We start from the raw sequence: 21,744 nt of genomic DNA, 5'->3' as shown, positions 1-21,744 counted from the left end.
GAAGTTTTTTTAAATGTTTCATGTTTTATTATATTTTTATCCAAGGTGACTGGGGCAGCCCAGTCAGATGGGAAGGGTATAAATAATAAAATTATTACTATTATTATTATTATTATGGAATAGGGCGTCTCAATTTTCTTTGATGAAATGTTGCAAGGTATTCCGATTAATGCTTTTTATAGGATATTGGACACGGTGCGAGTTTATGGCTGCCAAGTATTGGCCTGAAAGGAAGCGCAGCCGCGTCAGGGAACTGCTGGAGGATGGAGCTTGCAAGTGTTAGAATGCAAAACGCAGACAGGTTCAGGCACGCAAGAAGGTGGGGGAAAGGGGAGCCCGGATGGCTCAGTTTAAGAGCATGGCACTGATAAGGCCAAGGTTGCAGGTTCGATCCCTTGTAGGGGGGCAGCGGCGTATTACTGCATTGCAGCGGGTGGGACTAGATGACCCTCGGCTCCCTTCCAGCTCGACAGATTCTATGAAAGCGCATGGAGCGCAGAAGTTGCATTGCAAGTAGTACGCAGGGGGGGCGCAAGGGTTGCAGAGAGAGAGAGAGGGGGGGAACTGGCCCTCCGCTGGACAACTGACCCGGCCGGGCTCTGTTTCCCAGGGAAGCAGGAAGTTGCAATCCAAAGTTGCAGAAGCGCCCTGCTCTTTCTTCCGCGGAGGGAAACTCTCCTGCGGAGGCGAGAGGCAGCGAGGAGGCGACGAGGTGAGGCTTTTGTGAGGTCGGGAGAGGAAAGACGGGGGAGGGAACCCAAGGAGGATTTGCACGAGAGGGAATGAAGGGGAAATGCGCCTCCCACGCGGAGCACTTTTCCCCGGGAAACGCACGGGGTGGGGTCGTGGCTGATCCGTGCTGCGCGCTCGCATCGTGCGGCCCAAAGTGCTGCAGGATCGCCAATGCAAGACCCCCTTTTAAAACCTCCCCCTCCCCCAGCTCTGGAAAAAAAAGGGGGAAGGGGATGGCGTCAGGGTGCGGAGGCTGCCCGTGCCCGGCCAGGCATCGGTGGTGGCATCAGCGCTGCTGCAGCGGCTGCTCCTCCTGCGAGCAGTGAGTGGAGCGCAGCCGCAGCGGCGGGGAGGGGGGCGTGCGCGCCAAGGCGCAAGGCTGGCAGTGGCGGCGGGGAGCCCGGCGGAGGAAGGAACTTGTCCCTTCCCTCTGGACTCGCGCCCCCCGCAGATGTTGCGCCCGGTGCGGCTGGCACCCCTGGCACCCCCCACGCTACGCCACTGTTCCCTGGAACACCCCAGATCAAGGAGAAAAGTCAGATACTGTTTCTTAGGCCGGGGGGAGAGTGAGAATATGCATAAATTCACTCTAGATGAAATACAGGTGTCAGCTTCGATAAAGATATCCACTAAGAAGGCTTGTTCAAAGTGGAATGTTTTGAGTAGGTGCTAAAAATAAATAAATAGAGAAGGCATCTGTCTGATATATAATGGGAGGAAGTACCATTATCTTCCGCGAAGACTTTGTGAAGATATCTATGCATTTAGAAACCTCTGAAGATATTGTCACCAAATCTGGCATATTAATTCCTGAAATAGAGGAGCTCTTTTTTGTCTTCAGCACATCACAAAATTCAGATAAGTGTAACATTCCAAGGATAGTTCTGTTAAGGTTCACAGTTTGTCTTAGAATGTGCAGATTAGTTAAAGTACACATTAAAATCCTAACCAAACTGAGTTTTTTGTCCCTCCCTAGCCTCTGAAAGACATTATAGGAAAAAATGCAACTAATAAGGGATGTGATCCACTCTGCCTATCAACTCCTATCTGTATTTCCATGGGTACCATGAGAAACTCATTACTGACTAATATCCATGCACAGTTTGGTCTGTACATTTATGACAGGCACAGCCAAATGATACATTTAAAAACACTCTTATAGAAGAGAGAATCCTGAGGACCATAGTTTATTAAGGGAATGGGAAATCAAAGCTCTATGAGGTTAGCACTCATGGCAAACTATAGCTCCCAGGATGCTTCAAGAAAAGCTATGGCTGTTAATGCTTTAAATGTATGGTGTGGATCTGACCCATACTCTGTTTCATTCAGAAATTTCATTTTACTACTGCATTCATTTTCTTGTTGAGCAGCAGATAAAGCAGATTGCAGAAGCAATACCCCTTAATGTGAAAATAGGAGCCTGTATTTGAAGCCGTGGTAGAGCAGCTTTCTTTTTACATAGACTTGTTGAGAAATCACTGCACATTTATACATCCACACCATCCTGTGTACAAATGCGGCCAGAATCTACCTCTGCAGTGCTTTCCTGCTCCACAGTTGCAGTCCTTGTGTACTTGTGAAGCACTGAAATAAAAATGTATATTGGCACCATCAACCATGCAATCACACCAAAGTGGACTTTTGTGTTATATCATTATCCTCAATGCATCTACAGCACAGGAAAGTGGAGGGAGAGAGAGGCAAATGAACTATACTGTAGCTTTTGAAAGTTGTAGCAACTCTTGATAGACTCCTTGGTTTCACGGCAGAAATCATATCTCCAAACTCTGGAAATGGTGGAATTGTTCTATTGTGTATTTAATGACAGTTGGATTTTATCTTTTTTGTTGTTGTTTTTTGTTATGAACCATCTGAAAGCCAGTATGGCAAGTATTAGGGCATACATCATCTTCATCCTATTGCTCCTAGCTGGATAGGTGTGTAGTGGTTGTGAACTTGCCTTTCATTTAAAATTAAAAAAACAAGAACCTTGAAAACTCTGCACTTCCTCATTTATCATCTCTACAGGTGCTGATAAGTGTCCCATGCATTTGAGTTCTTTGCTCTCCTACTTTCAAGGCTTGCCAGGTTCTGGGAATTGGGGGGGGGGGGTCTGAAATGCTTTCTAAAGAAACTATGTCTGTCAGCTGTCACCCCTCTGGTGTTTCCTCTTCCTCATCCTCATCCTCCTCTCCCATTATTTCCCAACTTGTCCCCTCCTCTGCCTCTGAGCTGTGACCTCCCTTAAACCCCTGTTGCATGACCAGGCGCCGACAGCCCCAGCCCCCAAGGGATCATAAAGAAGGAATAAAGACTCTGACAACGTTATATAGAATTAAAATTAGACCACAACTTTATTAAACTTCTGAATGTAGGAAGACCTTGGCTTAGGCCTTGGGTGTGTATCCCTCCTAGCCCCCCAGCCGGGGAGAACTAGGGCTCATCAGGGTAAATGGGATATGGGGGTGCTCTGCGAGACGTAAATGTAGCAGGCAGCCAAGCCCATATCCCCACACGCAGGGTAGTTCACTGACGACCTTTCAGTGTATGGCCAGTGACACCCATATATATAACCCCTTTATAGAGAGCAAGTGTGGTGTAGTGGTTAAGAGCTGTAGTCTCGTAATCTGGGGAACCAGGTTCGCGTCTCCGCTCCTCCACATGCAGCTGCTAGGTGACCTTGAGCCAGTCACACTTCTCTGAAGTCTCTCAGCCCCACTCACCTCACAGAGTGTTTGTTGTGGGGGAGGAAGGGAAAGGAGAATGTTAGCAGCTTTGAGACTCCTTCGGGTAGTGATAAAGCGGGATATCAAATCCAAACTCTTCTTCTTCTTCTTCTTAAGAGGGGGACCCTGGAATCATCGTTGCTGGAGGGTGAGTCACCACTTCACACACACCCAATAGGGAAGAAAAAACTAAAGGATTCCACCCAAGGCCATAACTGCCAAAGTTGTGACGAATTGCTATGGGGAAGACAAAACCTGCTAATGCAGGAAAATTTCTTCCTGGTCCTTCAACAGCAACCAGTCAAAGACTATAGCAGCACCCACTAAACAAAAAGAAAAAGTTAACCTGCAAACAAAGGGAGGGCGAATCTCCAGAGCCGACTGCCTGACTATTGTCGGCCCCACCCCCTATTTATAAATGTTGCTGGCCCCACCTCCCAGCGAGAAACTTGATTACTGAGGCTGGGCGTGAACCTCCAAAAATTAACACTGAGAGGCAAGCCAGCCCCTGTTTGCCAGTAAGCTCCATGGGAATTGTAGCACCGTGCACGATCCCACAAAGGGCACCCACAATGTAAAGTGTGAGTGCTCCTTGTGATTCTGAACTGCTTTCCTCCTCTCTGGAAGGGTCAGGCTGTGGAAGCGGTCTCCATCATTCCTCCTCTGCCTGATAAACATAAGGAGAGGATATGGAAAAGAAGTAACCATAAGGAGAAGATCGTACACATGTGTCAATTTGCAGCCATTCTTCAGGTTGCTTCAAGCTGCTACCTAGAGCTTATCATTGCAGAAGTCTCCATCATCAAAGCAGAGATGTTGTATCAGGCCTGCTGCAGAATTTGACGCGATGCTGCAAACACCAGGTCCCTTTGACCTGCAGCCTAGAATTCTCTGTAGATCCTTCCCATCTATGGTAGTATTGGGTTGTGATAGGAATTTTATGGTCTTAGATATTTGGTAATGTTCATAACTGCACATACATAGATCAACACAGGAAGACCATCCTGGAACCATTTTGATTCCTAAACTGACCAAATCCTTTCTCTGCAAGGTTAACCTGGAAAAGCCTCCCCATTGTCTCTTTCCTCACAAATCCTGTCTCAAGGAATATGTCTGTTTGAATAAGGTGTGAGCCTGTGACCTGTCCCAGGAAATAAGTATTTTATCACTACAAAAGAATGGCCAGGCTCCCCAGGAAATCCAATCAAGCAACCTGCCAGACAGGAGATAAACATGGACAAGAGAAAAACAACATTTAAATTTCTGTGATGTAGGTGGGATGTATCTGAGGGGTGGTCTTAGGTTACACCCCTTCTGTGATGTATGCATAATGTTTCTGGGGGTGGTCTTGATCTAGAGAATGGGAATTTCAAAAGTCTTTATAAGGCCTTGCACGCCATTGTTCTGGGTCCTCTTCCTCTCCTGCGTGTGAGGGGAGTACCCTGTTGCAACAGATTAATAAAGATCAAGCTTGCTAGCTGCTTTGCTTCTCAATATTCTCTGGTTGGCCTCTGTTATTTTCTCCTACCAATAGGGAACCTATGTAAGGACTCTATATGGGCTCTTGGATACCCCATAAGGGAAAAGGGCATATTTTTATTTACAACAGATGGCGACCACGCACGAAGGGACTTTTGGTTACCCGGATTCTGGAGGCGAGGAAGGACTGGTTATCCAGCGCGCACCAGGCAGTTTGCCAGGAGGAATAACCAGTCTTCCATCGGTCCCAGGATCTGGAAATAACTGGAGTTTCAGCAGGGCTAACCAGAGGAAGCAAAGCTTGATCAGGCCGGCCTTAAACAACCAGTCAAGAGATCCCGGGATCACCAGGACAGCGCTTGCGAAGTGAGTATGAGTAGGAAAAATGGGTAGTGGGGTGGGATTCTGCAAACCACAGCAAACCTATACTTCTCAAATCCTTACTTCTTTCCTCACTTTAACTCTTGAAAAAATTGCCTTCTACTCCTTTCTGTCCTCTTGATCTCAACACCAGCCCTAGCCCTTCGGAGTATGCCCAGGCACAAGGTTGTGTGTGATTTCTTCCACTTAATTCTTTATGCCGACCTATTCCTTAAAGTTTTGCCCAGAAAGGTCGTGCAATTTCTTCTGCACTGAAAACTATAATTCCCAAAACTATAACTCCCAGCGCAGCCGCACCTCTGCCTTGGCGATCTTTGTTAGAAATGACCTGTAAACAGAGAACGCAAGGGCGCTGAATTCCTTTCCATCTTTTGTATTCCAGAGTCTCAATCTGGCATTGCAAGTGTGCAAGCATTCAATAGAGACTCTGAGTTAGATTGTAAAAGGCAGGAAGGTTGCTGTGGGTTCCAGAACAGATATTGAGTGAGACAGGTTTCCCCTCGGAGTTTTGACCAGGTATCCCCAGGTTTCCCCTCGGAGTTTTGACCAGGTATCCCCAGGTTTCCCCTCGGAGTTTTGACCAGGTATCCCCAGGTTTCCCCTCGGAGTTTTGACCAGGTATCCCCAGGTTTCCCCTCGGAGTTTTGACCAGGTATCCCCAGGTTTCCCCTCGGAGTTTTGGCCAGGTATCCCCAGGTTTCCCCTCGGAGTTTTGACCAGGTATCCCCAGGTTTCCCCTCGGAGTTTTGGCCAGGTATCCCCAGGTTTCCCCTCGGAGTTTTGGCCAGGTATCCCCAGGTTCCCCTTTGGAGTTTTGGCCAGGTATCCCCAGGTTCCCCTTCGGAGTTTTGTCCAGGTTTCCCCTTTTCCGGACCCTTCGGAGTTTTGCCCAGGTCCAAACCCCTTTTAATTGAAAATGGGTGCACCTCAGTCAAAAGAAAAATAGTCCTCAGACCCCTGGCGTGAAAGAAGCCCAATTGGTGCTTACTTCCCGCCTGGACTCTGACGGTCCCCTTCAATTTGTGTTTAAGAAACGTTTTTCCTGTGTTTAAATTGTACCTAGGTAACATCCAGCAGCTGCTTATCTTAAATGTGCCATCTAAAATAAAAATGCAAGCTTGCTCCAATTCTAAATCTAAGGAAGCCATGTTGAGCCTTATCAATCTTAAACAAGACAAAAATTGAGAATGAAGTGTGCAGGTAGGTAGCAGGGAAGCAGTTGAAGAAGGAGCAAAAAGGGTTTTCTCTTGTGTGTTTGTGTTTCTTTGTGGCTGATTAGCTGTTCTCCCTGTGCAAAGGTCAGAGGGGGCAGGGTTTCTGTTGAGGAAGGTGATTAGCTGTGGGAGGAGCTTATCAGAGCTAGCAGGGAAGCAGTTGAAGAAGGAGCAAAAAGGGTTTTCTCTTGTGTGTGTGTGTGTTTCTTTGTGGCTGATTAGCTGTTCTCCCTGTGCAAAGGTCAGAGGGGGCAGGGTTTCTGTTGAGGAAGGTGATTAGCTGTGGGAGGAGCTTATCAGAGCTAGCAGGGAAGCAGTTGAAGAAGGAGCAAAAAGGGTTTTCTCTTGTGTGTGTGTGTGTTTCTTTGTGGCTGATTAGCTGTTCTCCCTGTGCAAAGGTCAGAGGGGGCAGGGTTTCTGTTGAGGAAGGTGATTAGCTGTGGGAGGAGCTTATCAGAGCTAGCAGGGAAGCAGTTGAAGAAGGAGCAAAAAGGGTTTTCTCTTGTGTGTTTGTGTTTCTTTGTGGCTGATTAGCTGTTCTCCCTGTGCAAAGGTCAGAGGGGGCAGGGTTTCTGTTGAGGAAGGTGATTAGCTGTGGGAGGAGCTTATCAGAGGTAGCGGGGCAGCGGCGCGCGCCTAGTGGCGCGCGCAATTTGATCCATCTTTTAGATTTAGGGGCGCTAGTCTCAAACATTTGTTGGGGGAGACCTAGGTTTTTTTGTGGGGGGAATTATTTGTCCTGTCTTCACGCTTTTTATGATGGAGGACCGCTGTAGCCACCCCAACGACGTTCTCAATATGGAGGGGGAGGGAACAGCTGCAGTCGCCTGCGGTTCCTGCGCAATGTTTGCCATCTTGCCAAAGGTTGCAGGCAGCTTTACCTGCAGCAATTGCATGTTGATTGCCCTCTTAAAAGACAAAGTCCAGCAACTGGAGGAACGTGTAGCTACGCTCCAAAGAATTAGAGATCTGGAACTCTTCTTGGAAGCAACAGAGCACACCGTCTCCACCAAGGAGGAGACAGGGGACTCCCCTGAGAAGGAGGCTAGTTCATCAACACAGGAGCCAGATATATGGAGAAACGTGACTCAAAGAAGTAGGAGGCCCAGGGTTCGTTCTGATTTTTTAGAAATACGCAATCGCTTTGAGGTCCTCTCCCCTGTAATGGAAGATGGAGAGCAGACTCCATCTGAGGATCTCTCCCTCATTTCAGTCGATCAGGTATATGAAGACGAGCAGCAAATTCAGTCCTCAGGGAATGTGCAGGCGACCTTGGAACGGACAGCTCACGGAAGAACCCCGACCAAACCTAAGAGGAGGCGTGTAGTGGTGATAGGGGATTCCCTACTGAGGGGAACAGAAGCAGTGATCTGTGGGCCTGACAAGATGTCTCGGGAAGTGTGCTGTCTCCCCGGGGCTAAGATCCAAGATGTAACTGAACGACTGCAAGGAATCATAAAACCCACTGACAAATACCCCTTCCTCTTGGTTCATGTGGGAACCAATGACACTGCAAGCAATAGCCTCCAGAAGATCAAAGGAGACTACGAGGCTCTGGGCAGGAAATTGAAGCAATTAAATGCACAAATTGTCATCTCATCTGTCCTCCCAGTTGAACGACGTGGCCCAGGGAGAGAGGGGGAAATAGTGGAAGTGAACAGCTGGCTTCGCAAATGGTGTAAACAGGAACGGTTTGGATTCTTAGATCACGGACTGCAGTTTCTTGAAGATGGACTTCTGGCAAGCGATGGGCTGCACCTCACAACAGTTGGGAGAAATGTTTTTGCCAAAAATCTCAGAAACCTCATCAGGAGGGCTTTAAACTGACTAATGTGGGGGAGGGAGACAGTGCTCCTGAAGGTAGGAGTCTATCAATTGATGAAGATGATCATCCAAATGTCATAAACCAAATGGAGCAAACAGCACGCGGACCTAGTGGTGGGAGGAAAAAAATCCTTAAATAAGAGACATGGGGGAATGATTAATGGACTTCAATGTCTGTACACTAATGCGCAAAGCATGGGAAATAAACAAGATGAGCTTGAGCTCTTGGTACAGCAAACTAAATATGACATAATAGGCATCACTGAAACCTGGTGGGATAAGTCCCACGATTGGAATGTAATAATGGGGGGATACAATCTATTTCGGAGAAACAGACCAGACAAGAAAGGAGGAGGAGTGGCGTTATATGTCAGGGATGTGTATACCTGTGAAGAGATCCAAGATTTAGAACCTCAAAGCCAAATTGAGAGCATTTGGGTCAAAATTAAGGAAGAGAAGAATAACAGAGACCTCATTGTGGGAGTTTACTATAGATCCCCAAGCCAAACGGAGGACATAGATGATGCCTTCCTGGAACAGATGGCCAAGCATGCAAAAGGAAGGGAGATAGTAGTAATGGGGGACTTCAATTACCCGGATATTTGTTGGATGTCAAACTCAGCCAAGAGCACAAGGTCAAACAGATTCCTCACTGGCCTTGCAGACAACTTCATTGTCCAGAAAGTGGGAGAAGCAACAAGAGGAACAGCCATTTTAGATCTGGTCCTAACCAATGTTGATGACCTGGTTAGTGGGGTAGAAGTGGAAGGATCATTAGGCGCGAGTGATCATGCTCTTCTGAAGTTTACTATACAGCGGAAAGGAGCAGCCAAGCATACTAGGACTCAATTTCTTGACTTTAAGAAAGCCGACTTCATAAAACTTAGGGAAGTGCTGGGTGAGATCCCATGGACAGTAATACTAAAAGGAAAGGGAGTTCATGATGGCTGGGAGTTTGTTAAGAGGGAGATAGTAAAAGCACAACGTCAGGCAATACCAATGAGACGGAAACATGGAAGGTGCCTAAAGAAGCCAGGGTGGCTATCTAAAGAACTTTTAACTGAGTTAAGATTTAAAAAGGATGTGTACAAAAAATGGAAAAGGGAGGAAACCACCAAAGAGGAATTCAAACAAATAGCCAGCACGTGTAGACACAAAGTCAGAAAAGCTAAAGCACAGAATGAACTCAGGCTTGCTAGAGAGGTTAAAAGCAACAAAAAAGGCTTCTATGGGTATGTTCGTAGCAAAAGGAAGAACAAAGAAACAGTGGGGTCACTCAGAGGAGAAGATGGTGAAATGCAAACAGGGGACACAGAAAGGGCTGAACTCCTCAATGCCTTCTTTGCCTCAGTCTTCTCCGATAAAGAAAACAATGCCCGACCTGAAGAATTTGGAGCAAATGATTCAGCAAAGGAAACACAGCCCAGAATAACTAAGGAGATAGTACAAGAATACTTGGCTAGTTTAGATGTATTCAAGTCCCCAGGGCCAGATGAACTGCATCCAAGAGTATTAAAAGAACTGGCAGATGTGATCTCAGAACCACTGGCAGTCATCTTTGAGAATTCCTGGAGAACAGGCGAAGTCCCGGCAGACTGGAGGAGGGCAAATGTTGTCCCTATTTTCAAAAAGGGGAAAAGAGAGGAGCCAAATAATTACCGCCCAGTCAGTCTGACATCAATACCAGGGAAGATTCTGGAGCAGATCATTAAGAAAACAGTCTGTGAGCACCTAGAAAGGAATGCTGTGATCACCAATAGTCAGCATGGATTTCTGAAAAATAAGTCATGTCAGACTAACCTGATCTCGTTTTTTGACAGAATTACAAGCCTGGTAGATGAAGGGAACTCAGTGGATATAGCCTACCTTGATTTCAGTAAGGCATTTGACAAGGTGCCCCATGATATTCTTGTAAAGAAGCTGGTAAAATGCGGTCTTGACTATGCTACCACTCAGTGGATTTGTAACTGGCTGACTGACCGAACCCAAAGGGTGCTCATCAATGGTTCCTCTTCATCCTGGAGAAGAGTGACTAGTGGGGTGCCACAGGGTTCTGTCTTGGGCCCGGTCTTATTCAACATCTTTATCAACGACTTGGATGATGGACTCAAGGGCATCCTGATCAAATTTGCAGATGACACTAAACTGGGAGGGGTGGCTAACACCCCAGAGGACAGGATCACACTTCAAAACGACCTTGACAGATTAGAAAACTGGGCCAAAACAAACAAGATGAATTTTAACAGGGAGAAATGTAAAGTATTGCACTTGGGCAAAAAAAATGAGAGGCACAAATACAAGATGGGTGACACCTGGCTTGAGAGCAGTACATGTGAAAAGGATCTAGGAGTCTTGGTTGACCACAAACTTGACATGAGCCAACAGTGTGACGCGGCAGCTAAAAAAGCCAATGCAATTCTGGGCCTCATCAATAGGAGTATAGCATTTAGATCAAGGGAAGTAATAGTGCCACTGTATTCTGCTCTGGTCAGACCTCACCTGGAGTACTGTGTCCAGTTCTGGGCACCACAATTCAAGAAGGACACTGACAAACTGGAACGTGTCCAGAAGAGAGCAACCAAAATGGTCAAAGGCCTGGAAACGATGCCTTATGAGGAACGGCTAAGGGAGCTGGGCATGTTTAGCCTGGAGAAGAGGAGGTTAAGGGGTGATATGATAGCCATGTTCAAATATTTAAAAGGATGTCACATAGAGGAGGGAGAAAGGTTGTTTTCTGCTGCTCCAGAGAAGCGGACACGGAGCAATGGATCCAAACTACAAGAAAGAAGATTCCACCTAAACATTAGGAAGAACTTCCTGACCGTAAGAGCTGTTCGACAGTGGAATTTGCTGCCAAGGAGTGTGGTGGAGTCTCCTACTTTGGAGGTCTTTAAGCAGAGGCTTGACAACCATATGTCAGGAGTGCTCTGATGGTGTTTCCTGCTTGGCAGGGGGTTGGACTCGATGGCCCTTGTGGTCTCTTCCAACTCTATGATTCTATTCTATGATTCTATGAAATGTTTGTTATTTGAAAGAGGCTGTAAAAGAGAGTTTTTCTCCCAAGTGGTAAAATCCTGTATACGTGCTACTTGTGTTCTGAAAGGAGGATTACCCCACCTCCTTCCTCTAGTTTAAGTGAGGAGGGTGATTTTAAGTCTAATGGAAAATGATGTTGTGTTGTAACTTTTGAGTTTGTGAGTACACCTGTGTTCCAGTCTATTTTGGAATGTGAAGTTAACCTAATGTTTCTGCTGCAAAAGCCTAGTTGAGCCAACTGCTCTCTCAAGCTAAAATGCAGTGTATGTATTTCATTAAGCATATGCCTATGAAAGTATGGTGTTCCTTCTAAGAAAATATGTGAGTCCAGTTTTAACTTTGATTTGGTTGGACAGAAGAGTTATTGTAAGGCTCCTGATATCAGTCTCTATAAGACGTCCTGGCCTCTTTTCTTAGAAAATGCCCCCCCCCCTGTTTCATTCTGTCTCTTTCAGGTTTTTTTCCCTTCTCCTTCTTATTCTGTGCCAGGTAAATTTACTCCCGAGTAAGCTTCCTTTAAAGGGAACTGCAAAGGGGGGGGCATAGATTAGGCTTACTATTCCTCTGCAAGTTCAGGAAAAATGTCACTTTTGTATTCCTTTCAAATCAAATCTATGGCTGTTTCAACTATACTTTATAAAATATCCGCTCCCTATCTTAGGAAAAATGTTCACTTCATTTTTTTTTTTTTTTTTTATAAAAATTTTTATTGCGTTTCTTTCCATAGGTGAACAAATTTGTTTGGACAACAATATACAAGAAACATTTTCCATATATATAAAGAAAAACATAGAAAAAAGAAAAGATCATTATAAAATTTTTTCCACATCTTTTTGGACCTCCTCGCATCCTCTCAGCATTGCGTCCATCATTCTAACCAATTCAGCAATTTGTTATCCTATTTCCCAACTTTGTTCACTTCAATCTTCCTTTAAAGATAATTTATCTAGGAACTTTCACTCTTTAGTCTAAGGAAGTAAACTCTCACTCAAACTAGCTTCAAGATCTGCTAAAAGGGTTCTGTGTAAAGTTGGGTACCTTTATTCTCCTATTCCTTAGTACATGTGCATGCTTGCATGATAGGAGCATAGATGTTTCCTTTCCCAGTTGTGCATCTGTACTTAAATGTGTGTGTCTCTTTGGTAGTACTAATCTTGCTGTGAAATCTTGCTGTGAACCCTATATTTTGGAGGGTTGGACTAGATGACCCCAGGGTCCCTTTCAACTCTCCCAATTTGTGGCTGTGTGGAAGGCCATGTGTCTGCAAGCATTGGAGGGTAATTCTTAAATTCTGGTGTGGTGATGGAGTTGAAATTCAGCCTAGCTTTGCTCTTTGGTTTTAAAAGGTGAGAGGTGAAAGCCGTGATGTTTGAAGCAGAACTGGTGATATCAGGCATTTAAGTGATTACAGTGTTTATCATTTTGTCTATTATTTACAAAAATCAGACTTAAAAGTCTATTCAAAGTTTAAGCACATAAAATTCATATAGTCGAGTAATTTGTTTGCAAATGGTAAGGCTGAAATGACTGAGAATGTTAAAAGAATCCTATGAATTCTGACTCTGGCCATTTTTACTCATAAATAAGAGAGCGGTTGATTGTTCCGCGAATGACCAGATAAAATGACCAATAATGATAGCCCTTTCCTGTACATAAAAGAAGCAGTCCCTTTTGCTTGGGCTGAAATTGCTAGCTTTGGTGAATACTTAAATTGCTGAGTTTCTCTTTTTTGTTTTAAAATCTAACCCTATTTTTAAAATCTACTCCTTACCTTTCCCTTCCTTATTCTAATTGAGCCAAAAGATGCAACATTTTCAATAGTATAAAAGGTTTGCTGAGACATGAACTCTGCACATGCACAGAGGCTAGATCAGCTTAAGAGAGAGAGAGAGAGAGAGCAGTGTGCTGCAGGGAGAAACCTATCCAAATTTCCTTATGTAAAACTTGGAACCATTGAGGGAAATCACCCTTAATGTGTCTTGCTCCAGGGGCTACGTAAGACAAAAGGTTCGCCTCCCAATGGAATTTAAATTTTATAAGTTTTTTTGGTGTGTGTGTATATATGCCTATGCATTTTAGGAACAGCATTTCCTGACAGACCTCTCACATGAAATAATTTTCCCTTTTAACAGTGTCTTTTCTTTTCTCCCACAGCACAAATGATAATGAGGGGATGCAAACAGTGATTTAAATACTCTATAAAAAGTAATTGCATTTGTTTTTCTTTTTGTCTTTCTTCCCTTAAAGCCAAACAGTCACTTTCTTTCTGTTCAGCAAAACAAGTCTGAATCCTGGCTATATTAGTTGATTTCCCTCTATCTCTTTGTGGCTTTGACATTTTTTTTTTAGGTTACAAATAATCTGTTTTCGTTTATTAAGTTCGTTTTATCAGTTCTGCCATTATATATATGAAATTAATCGAAGCACAACCAAACATTGTTTGTGGAATGGTATTTGTTTACCTTTTTGCCTGAGCATTTCTTATTAATTCTGTCATTTTGGCTAGTGCAGGGTACTTGCACAACTTTAAATTGCCATTCATTTTTTCTTGGTATTAACTCATTTCCCAGTATTTCGCTATTAACATTACAGCCGATGTTGTCACATCAAGAAACACTCTTTTATTTTCAGTTGGGATGTTAGAATGCCAAAACAGATTACTTCAGGTTGCTTATTAATTGTGTGTCTTAGCATTTATTTATTTTTGGTTCCTCATAGGTCATTTTGTGTGTGTGTGTTTTACTTTGGGGACATGTTCATCACATGTTGAAAGTCAGTTTCATGAAGTTCTTTTATTGGATAGCACATGGTGAATTTTAAGTTTCCCCCATTGTTTTCCCATTTTTTTTAGTCCAGTAGTAATCTGTGTGGTTTTGATAATATCTTTGTACTATTTAATAATAGTTCTTTTCTGAATCTGATGTCTTTGTGTCAAGTCCGTTTTCATCTAACTGGTAATCTAATTTTTTGCTTTCTTTAAATTTTTTAACCTTTCTTGTATTTTTTACAGTTCTCTTTCTCTACATGTGGAGTAATTTTTTATTAAGTGAAGGAAAGCAAACAAACTTAGCAGATAATAACAGTAATTATATGGAAATGTGATAATGAATAAAATGTTTAATCCACTAAGATTGTTATTATTTGCAGCTTCCCATGGAAACTGGAGGACATCCTTTTTGCCTTTTGCCCCTTCCTTGTCTAACTGTGTTTTTAAGTCGCCCCAAAACCCTGCCCCCTTGCAGGATATCACTTCTACAGATGTGCAATGATGAAAAGCAGCAACAACCCCTCAACTCAGTTCTTCGCCATCACAAGACCTGCAACAACAGACACCAGAGTTTTCAAAATGCCCACAGCTATCTCTTTAAAAGGATATAGACTGACGGGGGAGTGGGGCTGACAAAGGGGGGAGGAGTTGAGTGCAAAGACATTTTTTTTCACTTGAACCTCAAGCCTCTGTGCTCCAGGATTCAAAAGATACATGCGTAAAAGATCACAATTGTGTCAAGATATGCAACTGATATTTAATTAGTTTGTTTTGTATTATGTGTTATTATGTAGGAATGTTGAAATGTGTCTGACAGTGTGATTTCCACAAAGGGGGGCAATTTTTTGTGTGTAACAGTTTTTATGTTTAATGTCTTATTGCTTACACACCAATGGAGAATTCTCATGCATTTTATACTTTCTAATAGCTCACACTATTGTGTAGTCCAATGTTTAGATCAATTTATAACCACATTTCATTGTTCCACCTGGCACTCTGCCAACTTTCCCTATCCATTTTAAAATGTGTTAAACCTCGTTTTACCAAGGAGAAGCTTCTAAGAAACATGAAGGTGGATATGCTTTGGTTTAGCAGGAATGATCCCTTATAGACTTAAATTGACTTATTTGGACAACTGCCCTTGTTAAGAATGGGTTTCTTTTAACAGATTGGTTTGAAGAGTTGAGAACCATGGGGCAAGATAAATTCAAATTGGACTCAGTTTGAATTGGGCAAGTGTATCCAGGCTGCAATTAGCTTTTTGGTCCTTTAAGTGCAAGTGAGCAACTTCCCATGAGTGCAAGACCACAGCCTATAATAAAATCCCATAGAAAGGCCAAGGCCAAGGCATCTCCCTCACGAGATGTCCAAACCTGTGCCAGCTATGGTGAATGCCAGGCGACATGGTTAAATGAAAGCCCTGAGGGGATTCAACAGACAGGATGTGTTGCTGTAGCACTATGTCAGTGTGAGACCACAGAAGAGCTAGCTTGACACCTGAGAAACACACAAAAATGGTGAAGGACAAAACACCAACTGCATTTTTCAGTCATTAGTGGACCTTCCTGCTAGGTGTAAAGCATAGAACACTATTGAGTAAATGGTCTGTCCCAAAGTGTTAGAATGCCACAAGCAATTTAGTAGCAAAACGCAACATGTGTTATTTTTATATGATATATTCATACAAAGGCATCCATTTACAACATACGATGGTATTATTTGCGGGGCAAAAAATTTTAAGAAACATTCTAGCCCCAAAGGGGGGAATAATGTGATAGGAATTTTATGGTCTTAGATATATGGTAATGTTCATAACTGCACATACATAGATCAACACAGGAAGACCATCCTGGAACCATTTTGATTCCTAAACTGACCAAATCCTTTCTCTGCAAGGTTAACCTGGAAAAGCCTCCCCATTGTCTCTTTCCTCACAAATCCTGTCTCAAGGAATATGTCTGTTTGAATAAGGTGTGAGCCTGTGACCTGGCCCAGGAAATAAGTATTTTATCACTACAAAAGAATGGCCAGGCTCCCCAGGAAATCCAATCAAGCAACCTGCCAGACAGGAGATAAACAAGGACAAGAGAAAAACAACATTTAAATTTCTGTGATGTAGGTGGGATGTATCTGAGGGGTGGTCTTAGGTTACACCCCTTCTGTGATGTATGCATAATGTTTCTGGGGGTGGTCTTGATCTAGAGAATGGGAATTTCAAAAGTCTTTATAAGGCCTTGCACGCCATTGTTCTGGGTCCTCTTCCTCTCCTGCGTGTGAGGGGAGTACCCTGTTGCAACAGATTAATAAAGATCAAGCTTACTAGCTGCTTTGCTTCTCAATATTCTCTGGTTGGCCTCTGTTATTTTCTCCTACCAATAGGGAACCTATGTAAGGACTCTATATGGGCTCTTGGATACCCCATAAGAGAAAAGGGCATATTTTTATTTACAACAGGGTAGAATGAATATAGAGAGGAGAGGAGAAGAATATATTTATATGTATGCCGCTTAATATTTATTTACATAGATGCTGCTTTGAGGGGTTTTTCTTACAGGAAAAGAGTGTATAAATTCTCTTAAATAATCCCCAAGGATGTGACCTAAGGGGAGCTGGCCTCAAGGGCCAGGCCCGTTGGCAGACTAACTCTATGTCACAAAGATGTCTGCAGATGTGACACGAAGGCTGGCAACATTAACCCCGCCTTGTGGGAATCCCTTGCAGATGACCACAGTGCCTGGAGACTGACAGTCAAGTGATGGATCTGTAGCAGTGGCAAGAGAAAAGAAACATGATGGTACATTTGCAGCACCACAACCAGACACCTTCATCTACCCCAACTGCAACAAAACAGGTCTCCTCTATAATCTTCCAAATGTTTGACTTCACCCACCAAAGTGCATGCCTCCATAGTCTCCTGAAACAAACGGATACCAAACAATATCACCCATTGGCAAATGCCAGAGGGCAGCTTACACGTAGGCAGCTTTCACACTTCCATTTGCCCTGCCGCTTTTGCCCAGGTAAAACTCCAGTTTAGCATCGGATCAGAACAAACAGCAATCAGGCTTTCTGCAGATTGCTGTTTGTTTGGATTTAGTGTTAAAGAGCAGGTTTTCTTTCAAGTTACTGCCCACTGGTCTCTCTATGCAGTTAATGGGGACAGAATGCTTCTGTACACATGCCAGTAAACGGATAAAAGAAGCAGATTGTCCTGTCCTGTCTTGTCGGGAGGGAATGGAAATCATTGTTCCTCCTTTGAAGAACCTAGAGTTTTACTGTGGCTCACCGAACCCTCCTGATTCCAATATGTCCCCCAGGGTTCCGCTCCTGCTCCTTGTTATCTGTGCTTTTCTCTTCCTTCCACATGAAGGTAAGTTCCTTCTCCCAGGGCTGAAAGAAGGATGTTCACTGAAGATATCATAGACAAAAGCAGTTTAAAAAGAGAAAGGGGACAATAGTAACTCCAAGAGACAGTGTGAGGGTCAATTCACACCATCATTTCAATACACAGGAAAGCATGAGGAAACTTCAGCCATGGTTCTGAAAGTGTGGTCTTACTTAGGGGGCACGAAGAGGCAAGGGGGCAACAGGGGGGCACTGGAGCTGCAAATGACTTTAGACTTTGAAAAGCTGGCATTAAGTTCATCCATTTTGTTGAATTACCATATTTTTTGCTCTATAAGACTCACTTTTTCCCTCCTAAAAAGTAAGGGGGAATGGGTGTGCATCTTATGGAGCGAATGCAGGCTGCGCAGCTATCCCAGAAGCCAGAACAACAAGAGGGATCTGGCTTCTGAGATTCAGAATATGTTTTTTCTTGTTTTCCTCCTCCAAAAACTAGGTGCGTCTTGTGGTCTGATGCTTCTTATAGAGCGAAAAATATGGTAATTAAACTAAATAGTTTTTATTGGATTTTGGGGGGGAAATGTGGAATTAATGGTTAGTGTCATAAATTGTATTCTGCTATTATCTTCCCTGGTTGTAGGAGTGCAAATATCCAGAGATGTAGTGATCAGGTGGGATTGCTATGAGGAATTATAACAAATATAGAGTAAGCCATTTGTGTCAGCAATGAAAGCATTGCGTTGACTGGGTTTAAACTATTTTGATATGATTCTTGATCAATCTACACCTCTGCATCTCTGGCCATTTCTTCTGCTGCCCATTTCTCTTGTCATGTACACAGCCCAGTTGCTTAGACAGGCAGGCATCCTGGGTCATCAAAGACAGTGGGCAAGTTTCTTTGTTGTAGGATGTTAATCTTAGGGCCAGGAAACAGATCTAACATGAAAGTGATCGTTGTCCTCCTGGCCATCCTCCTTATCATGTGTATTGATTGTTTATTACCTCTGGGGTTGCCAGATGCTCTTCTTTGTAGTTCTGTTCTTTGTTTACCCCAGAAATATTTGTGCTTAATTAATTTTAGTAGTTTTACTTGTCCCCACGTGGGTTTGTGGAAATGCTCAGAAGAAATCTGATTGGTTCTTACGAACACTCTGTAAAAAGCTCTTTTGTGAATAAAAACTACCTGGGCCAGGGGGCTGCAGACACGGACAAGCACAGAGAGACACGATTATATGCACCCTTCCCAGAGTCTTGCTGGTTCAGGCCTCTGTGTATATTCTTATTAATCAGAGTTCGATCCTTCCTTTACTTTACAAACGCAACACTTGGTGGGTTGTGCTGTTCTGATTGATGCTTTTTAAAGGGTAGAAGACATTGCTGATGAGTTTACAGAACCAAGGGTGGGGGTGGTCCAAAAGAAGTTTGTGAACCAGTGCCATAGTGCATGCGCTGGTGTATTTATGTGCATGAGGTGAAAAGTCTGCCTGTAGTAATGCATGCAGTGATAATGCTTGCACCAGCAGTAGCACATAAGGGACGCATGCTGCAGGTGGTGGCAGCACTGCAGCTGCTGGGGAGGAGATGGTTTGGGGCAAGGAGGCAGGGAGGTCAAGGAGCTGGTGGTAACGCCTGAGGGTGGTCATGCGCTTCCAGGCTGCAACAGTAACTGAGCACTCACTGCAACCTTGACCCACCATGTCCCAGTCCCAATGAATGCCACACGCATGATCCAAAGTCCTTTAACATATGTTGTAAAAGTTGCATTACTTTTAGAATCCGAGAGGGAGACCATTCCACTGTCGAATAGCTCTTACCATCAGACGTTTCCCCCTTGATGTTTAGTCAGAGTCTCCTTTCTTATAACTTGAAGACATTGGTTTGAATCCTACCCTCCAGAGCAGGAGAAAACAGTTTGTTTCCCCATTTCCATGTGACATCTCTTAAGGCATTTGAAGATGGCTGTCACATCTCGTCTCAGCCTGCTCTTTTCCAGACTAAATATAACAAGCTCCTTCAAACGTTCCTCGTAAGGCTTGGGTTCCAGACCCATTCAGTGATAATCTAATCTTAAAGGGCACCAAACAGTTGATATTTTTCATCCATTCAGCCAGCATTATCCCTAATTTAAGGATTCTGCAGTGCATGGTCGTGTGGAGAATTGCAATGACTTCAAATAATAGATTATTGCACACCTAGATATGTACGGATGCAGCCAAAATCTACCTCTGAAGTGCCTTTCTGCTCCACAGTTGCAGGCCTTGTGCATTTGTGAAGCACTGGGGGAAACGTGTACAGTAGAACCTCAACTTATGTTACCCTCGGATAACATAAACTTCGGGTTGCAAAAGCAGCAAACCCAGAAGTATATTTCCGGGTTTGCCGCGTGCGCATGCGCACAATCACTATATCATGCCGTGCGCATGTGCAGAACAGTCACCTCCAGTTGTGGAAACCTCGAGATCCAACCCGAGCTCCAGAATGGATCCCTTCCGCAACCAGAGGTACCACTGTATTGACCCCATCGTACATGCAATCACATTAATGTGGCCTTTTGTGTATATCAGTATCCTCATATGCATCTATAGCACAGGGAAGCGGGGAGATAGAGAGGAAAATGAACTATAGGTTGTGAAAGTTGTGGCAGTGTTTGATAGACAACTCAGTTTCACTCCAGAAACCACATCTCCAAAATCTGGAAATAACATGAATGTTTGGGATGTTTTGGTGAAATTATTTTATTGTGTATTTTAATTACATTTGGATCTCATCATTGATCTGATGATTATAAAGCACTTAAAAGCCACTATGGCATGGACACAGGATAGATAGATAATGCAGTATATCGATCCATCAATCGATCGATCATCATCATCATCACCGTGCTCCTAGTTGTATTTGTGTGTAGCAGTTGCCTTTATTTTTTTATTAAAAAAACACACCTTGAAAACTCTGCATGAAAGAAACACAAGGAGAGGATATGGGAAAAGGTGACCATAAGCAGCAGATCCGATACATGCTTCAATTTGCAGTCATTCTTCAGGTTGCTTTCAGCTCCCATCTATAGATCCTCATTGCAGTAGTCTCTATCATCACAGCAGATATGTTCTAAATTTACTCCCTCAATAACAGTTGGTTCGGTACAATATGCAGATGTCCTATTCTGGCAGCTTAGACTTTTCATCAGAAGTGCCCCATCATCTATTATGGTGGCAGGCAGAATAAACGTAGAGAGAGAAAACAAGAAGGCATTTATATTTTTGCCACCTGGACACAGAGGCTACTACATCTCGCTCACAACATAATGCTATGATCTACAGGCTACAACAAATGAAGTCCTCTCCTGGGTCTTCATTCCCCCCACTTGGGAGTGTGGTGAAACTACCAGTCATGCCTATCACAGGATCCAGGTTGTGCCACAGTTGTGAACCAGCTGACACACTTGCCAGGCTTTTTTCAGCTGCAACACCTCTGGCTCTGGGACCTCTGCGCCTGTGGCTCATGAGAAGACTCTCCCTGTAGAGCAAAGGGGACATCCTCTATGGGCTTTGAAAAGAGTTTTCTCGTGAGCCCAAGGCAAAGCAGGGCTTTGATGAGGCTTTTCAGCCTCCTGGCTAACAGCTGGTTTGAAGAAAGAAGCCACCCTGTGCGTCACTCTGCAAGCCGCTCTGTACCTGTGGCTCGCATGCGCCTGTCAGAGAGGCAAGGCTGCATGCAGGAGGGACAGTTGCGGCTTGCAGAGCTGACATGCAGGGAGGCTTCTTCCCTGCACGTCTGCTCTGCCCATCCCCTCACAGCCCTGCCTCTCCAGCTCGTACACATAAGCAGGAGGGACAGGGCTGTGCTCCTGGACTATTTTTGTGGGGAAAGCTGCACTGCACACCAGTATGATGAACAAGCATGCAGAGCAAATGGTTTGCATATGGAAGGTCTCCAGTTAAAATAGATCAGGTAGAGGGTGATCTGAAGGACACTCAGGAGTTGCTCCTAGCTAGTGCTCAATAATGGATCATAAACTCAAGGATAGACACAAAATTGAGCAATGATCCATTATTGGGCACTGGCCAACTTCTTGTGGACTGCAGCTCCCACCAGCCCCAGCCAGCTTGGTCAATTGCAAACTCCAATGGGGACTGTAGTCCAACAAATATAGAGCTTCACCTATTCTCCATCGCTGCTTTAGGCCATGGGTGCTCTTCCGGGATTCCGGACTTTGGACATACTGTTGCAGGGGGATTTAGGG

General features: G+C 44.1%; 1 protein-coding gene across 1 annotated transcript in view; it reads left to right on the top strand.

Moving 5' to 3' along the window:
- Nucleotides 1-17,429: 17,429 nt before the first annotated feature.
- LOC308582705 (uncharacterized protein) overlaps nt 17,430-21,744 on the top strand; it is a 38,223-nt gene continuing 33,908 nt past the window's right edge. Inside the window, exon 1 of the mRNA XM_081186155.1 lies at nt 17,430-17,529. Within this exon, the coding sequence (XP_081042281.1) occupies nt 17,466-17,529 (64 nt within the window). The 5' untranslated portion in view covers nt 17,430-17,465. The remainder of the gene's footprint in view (nt 17,530-21,744) is intronic.

The sequence above is a fragment of the Podarcis bocagei genome, assembly GCF_964188305.1.
Source record: "Podarcis bocagei genome assembly, chromosome: 3".
Lineage (NCBI taxonomy): Eukaryota > Metazoa > Chordata > Lepidosauria > Squamata > Lacertidae > Podarcis > Podarcis bocagei.
Note: the sequence above shows the minus strand (reverse complement) of the source record. Positions and strands in the feature narration are given on the sequence as shown.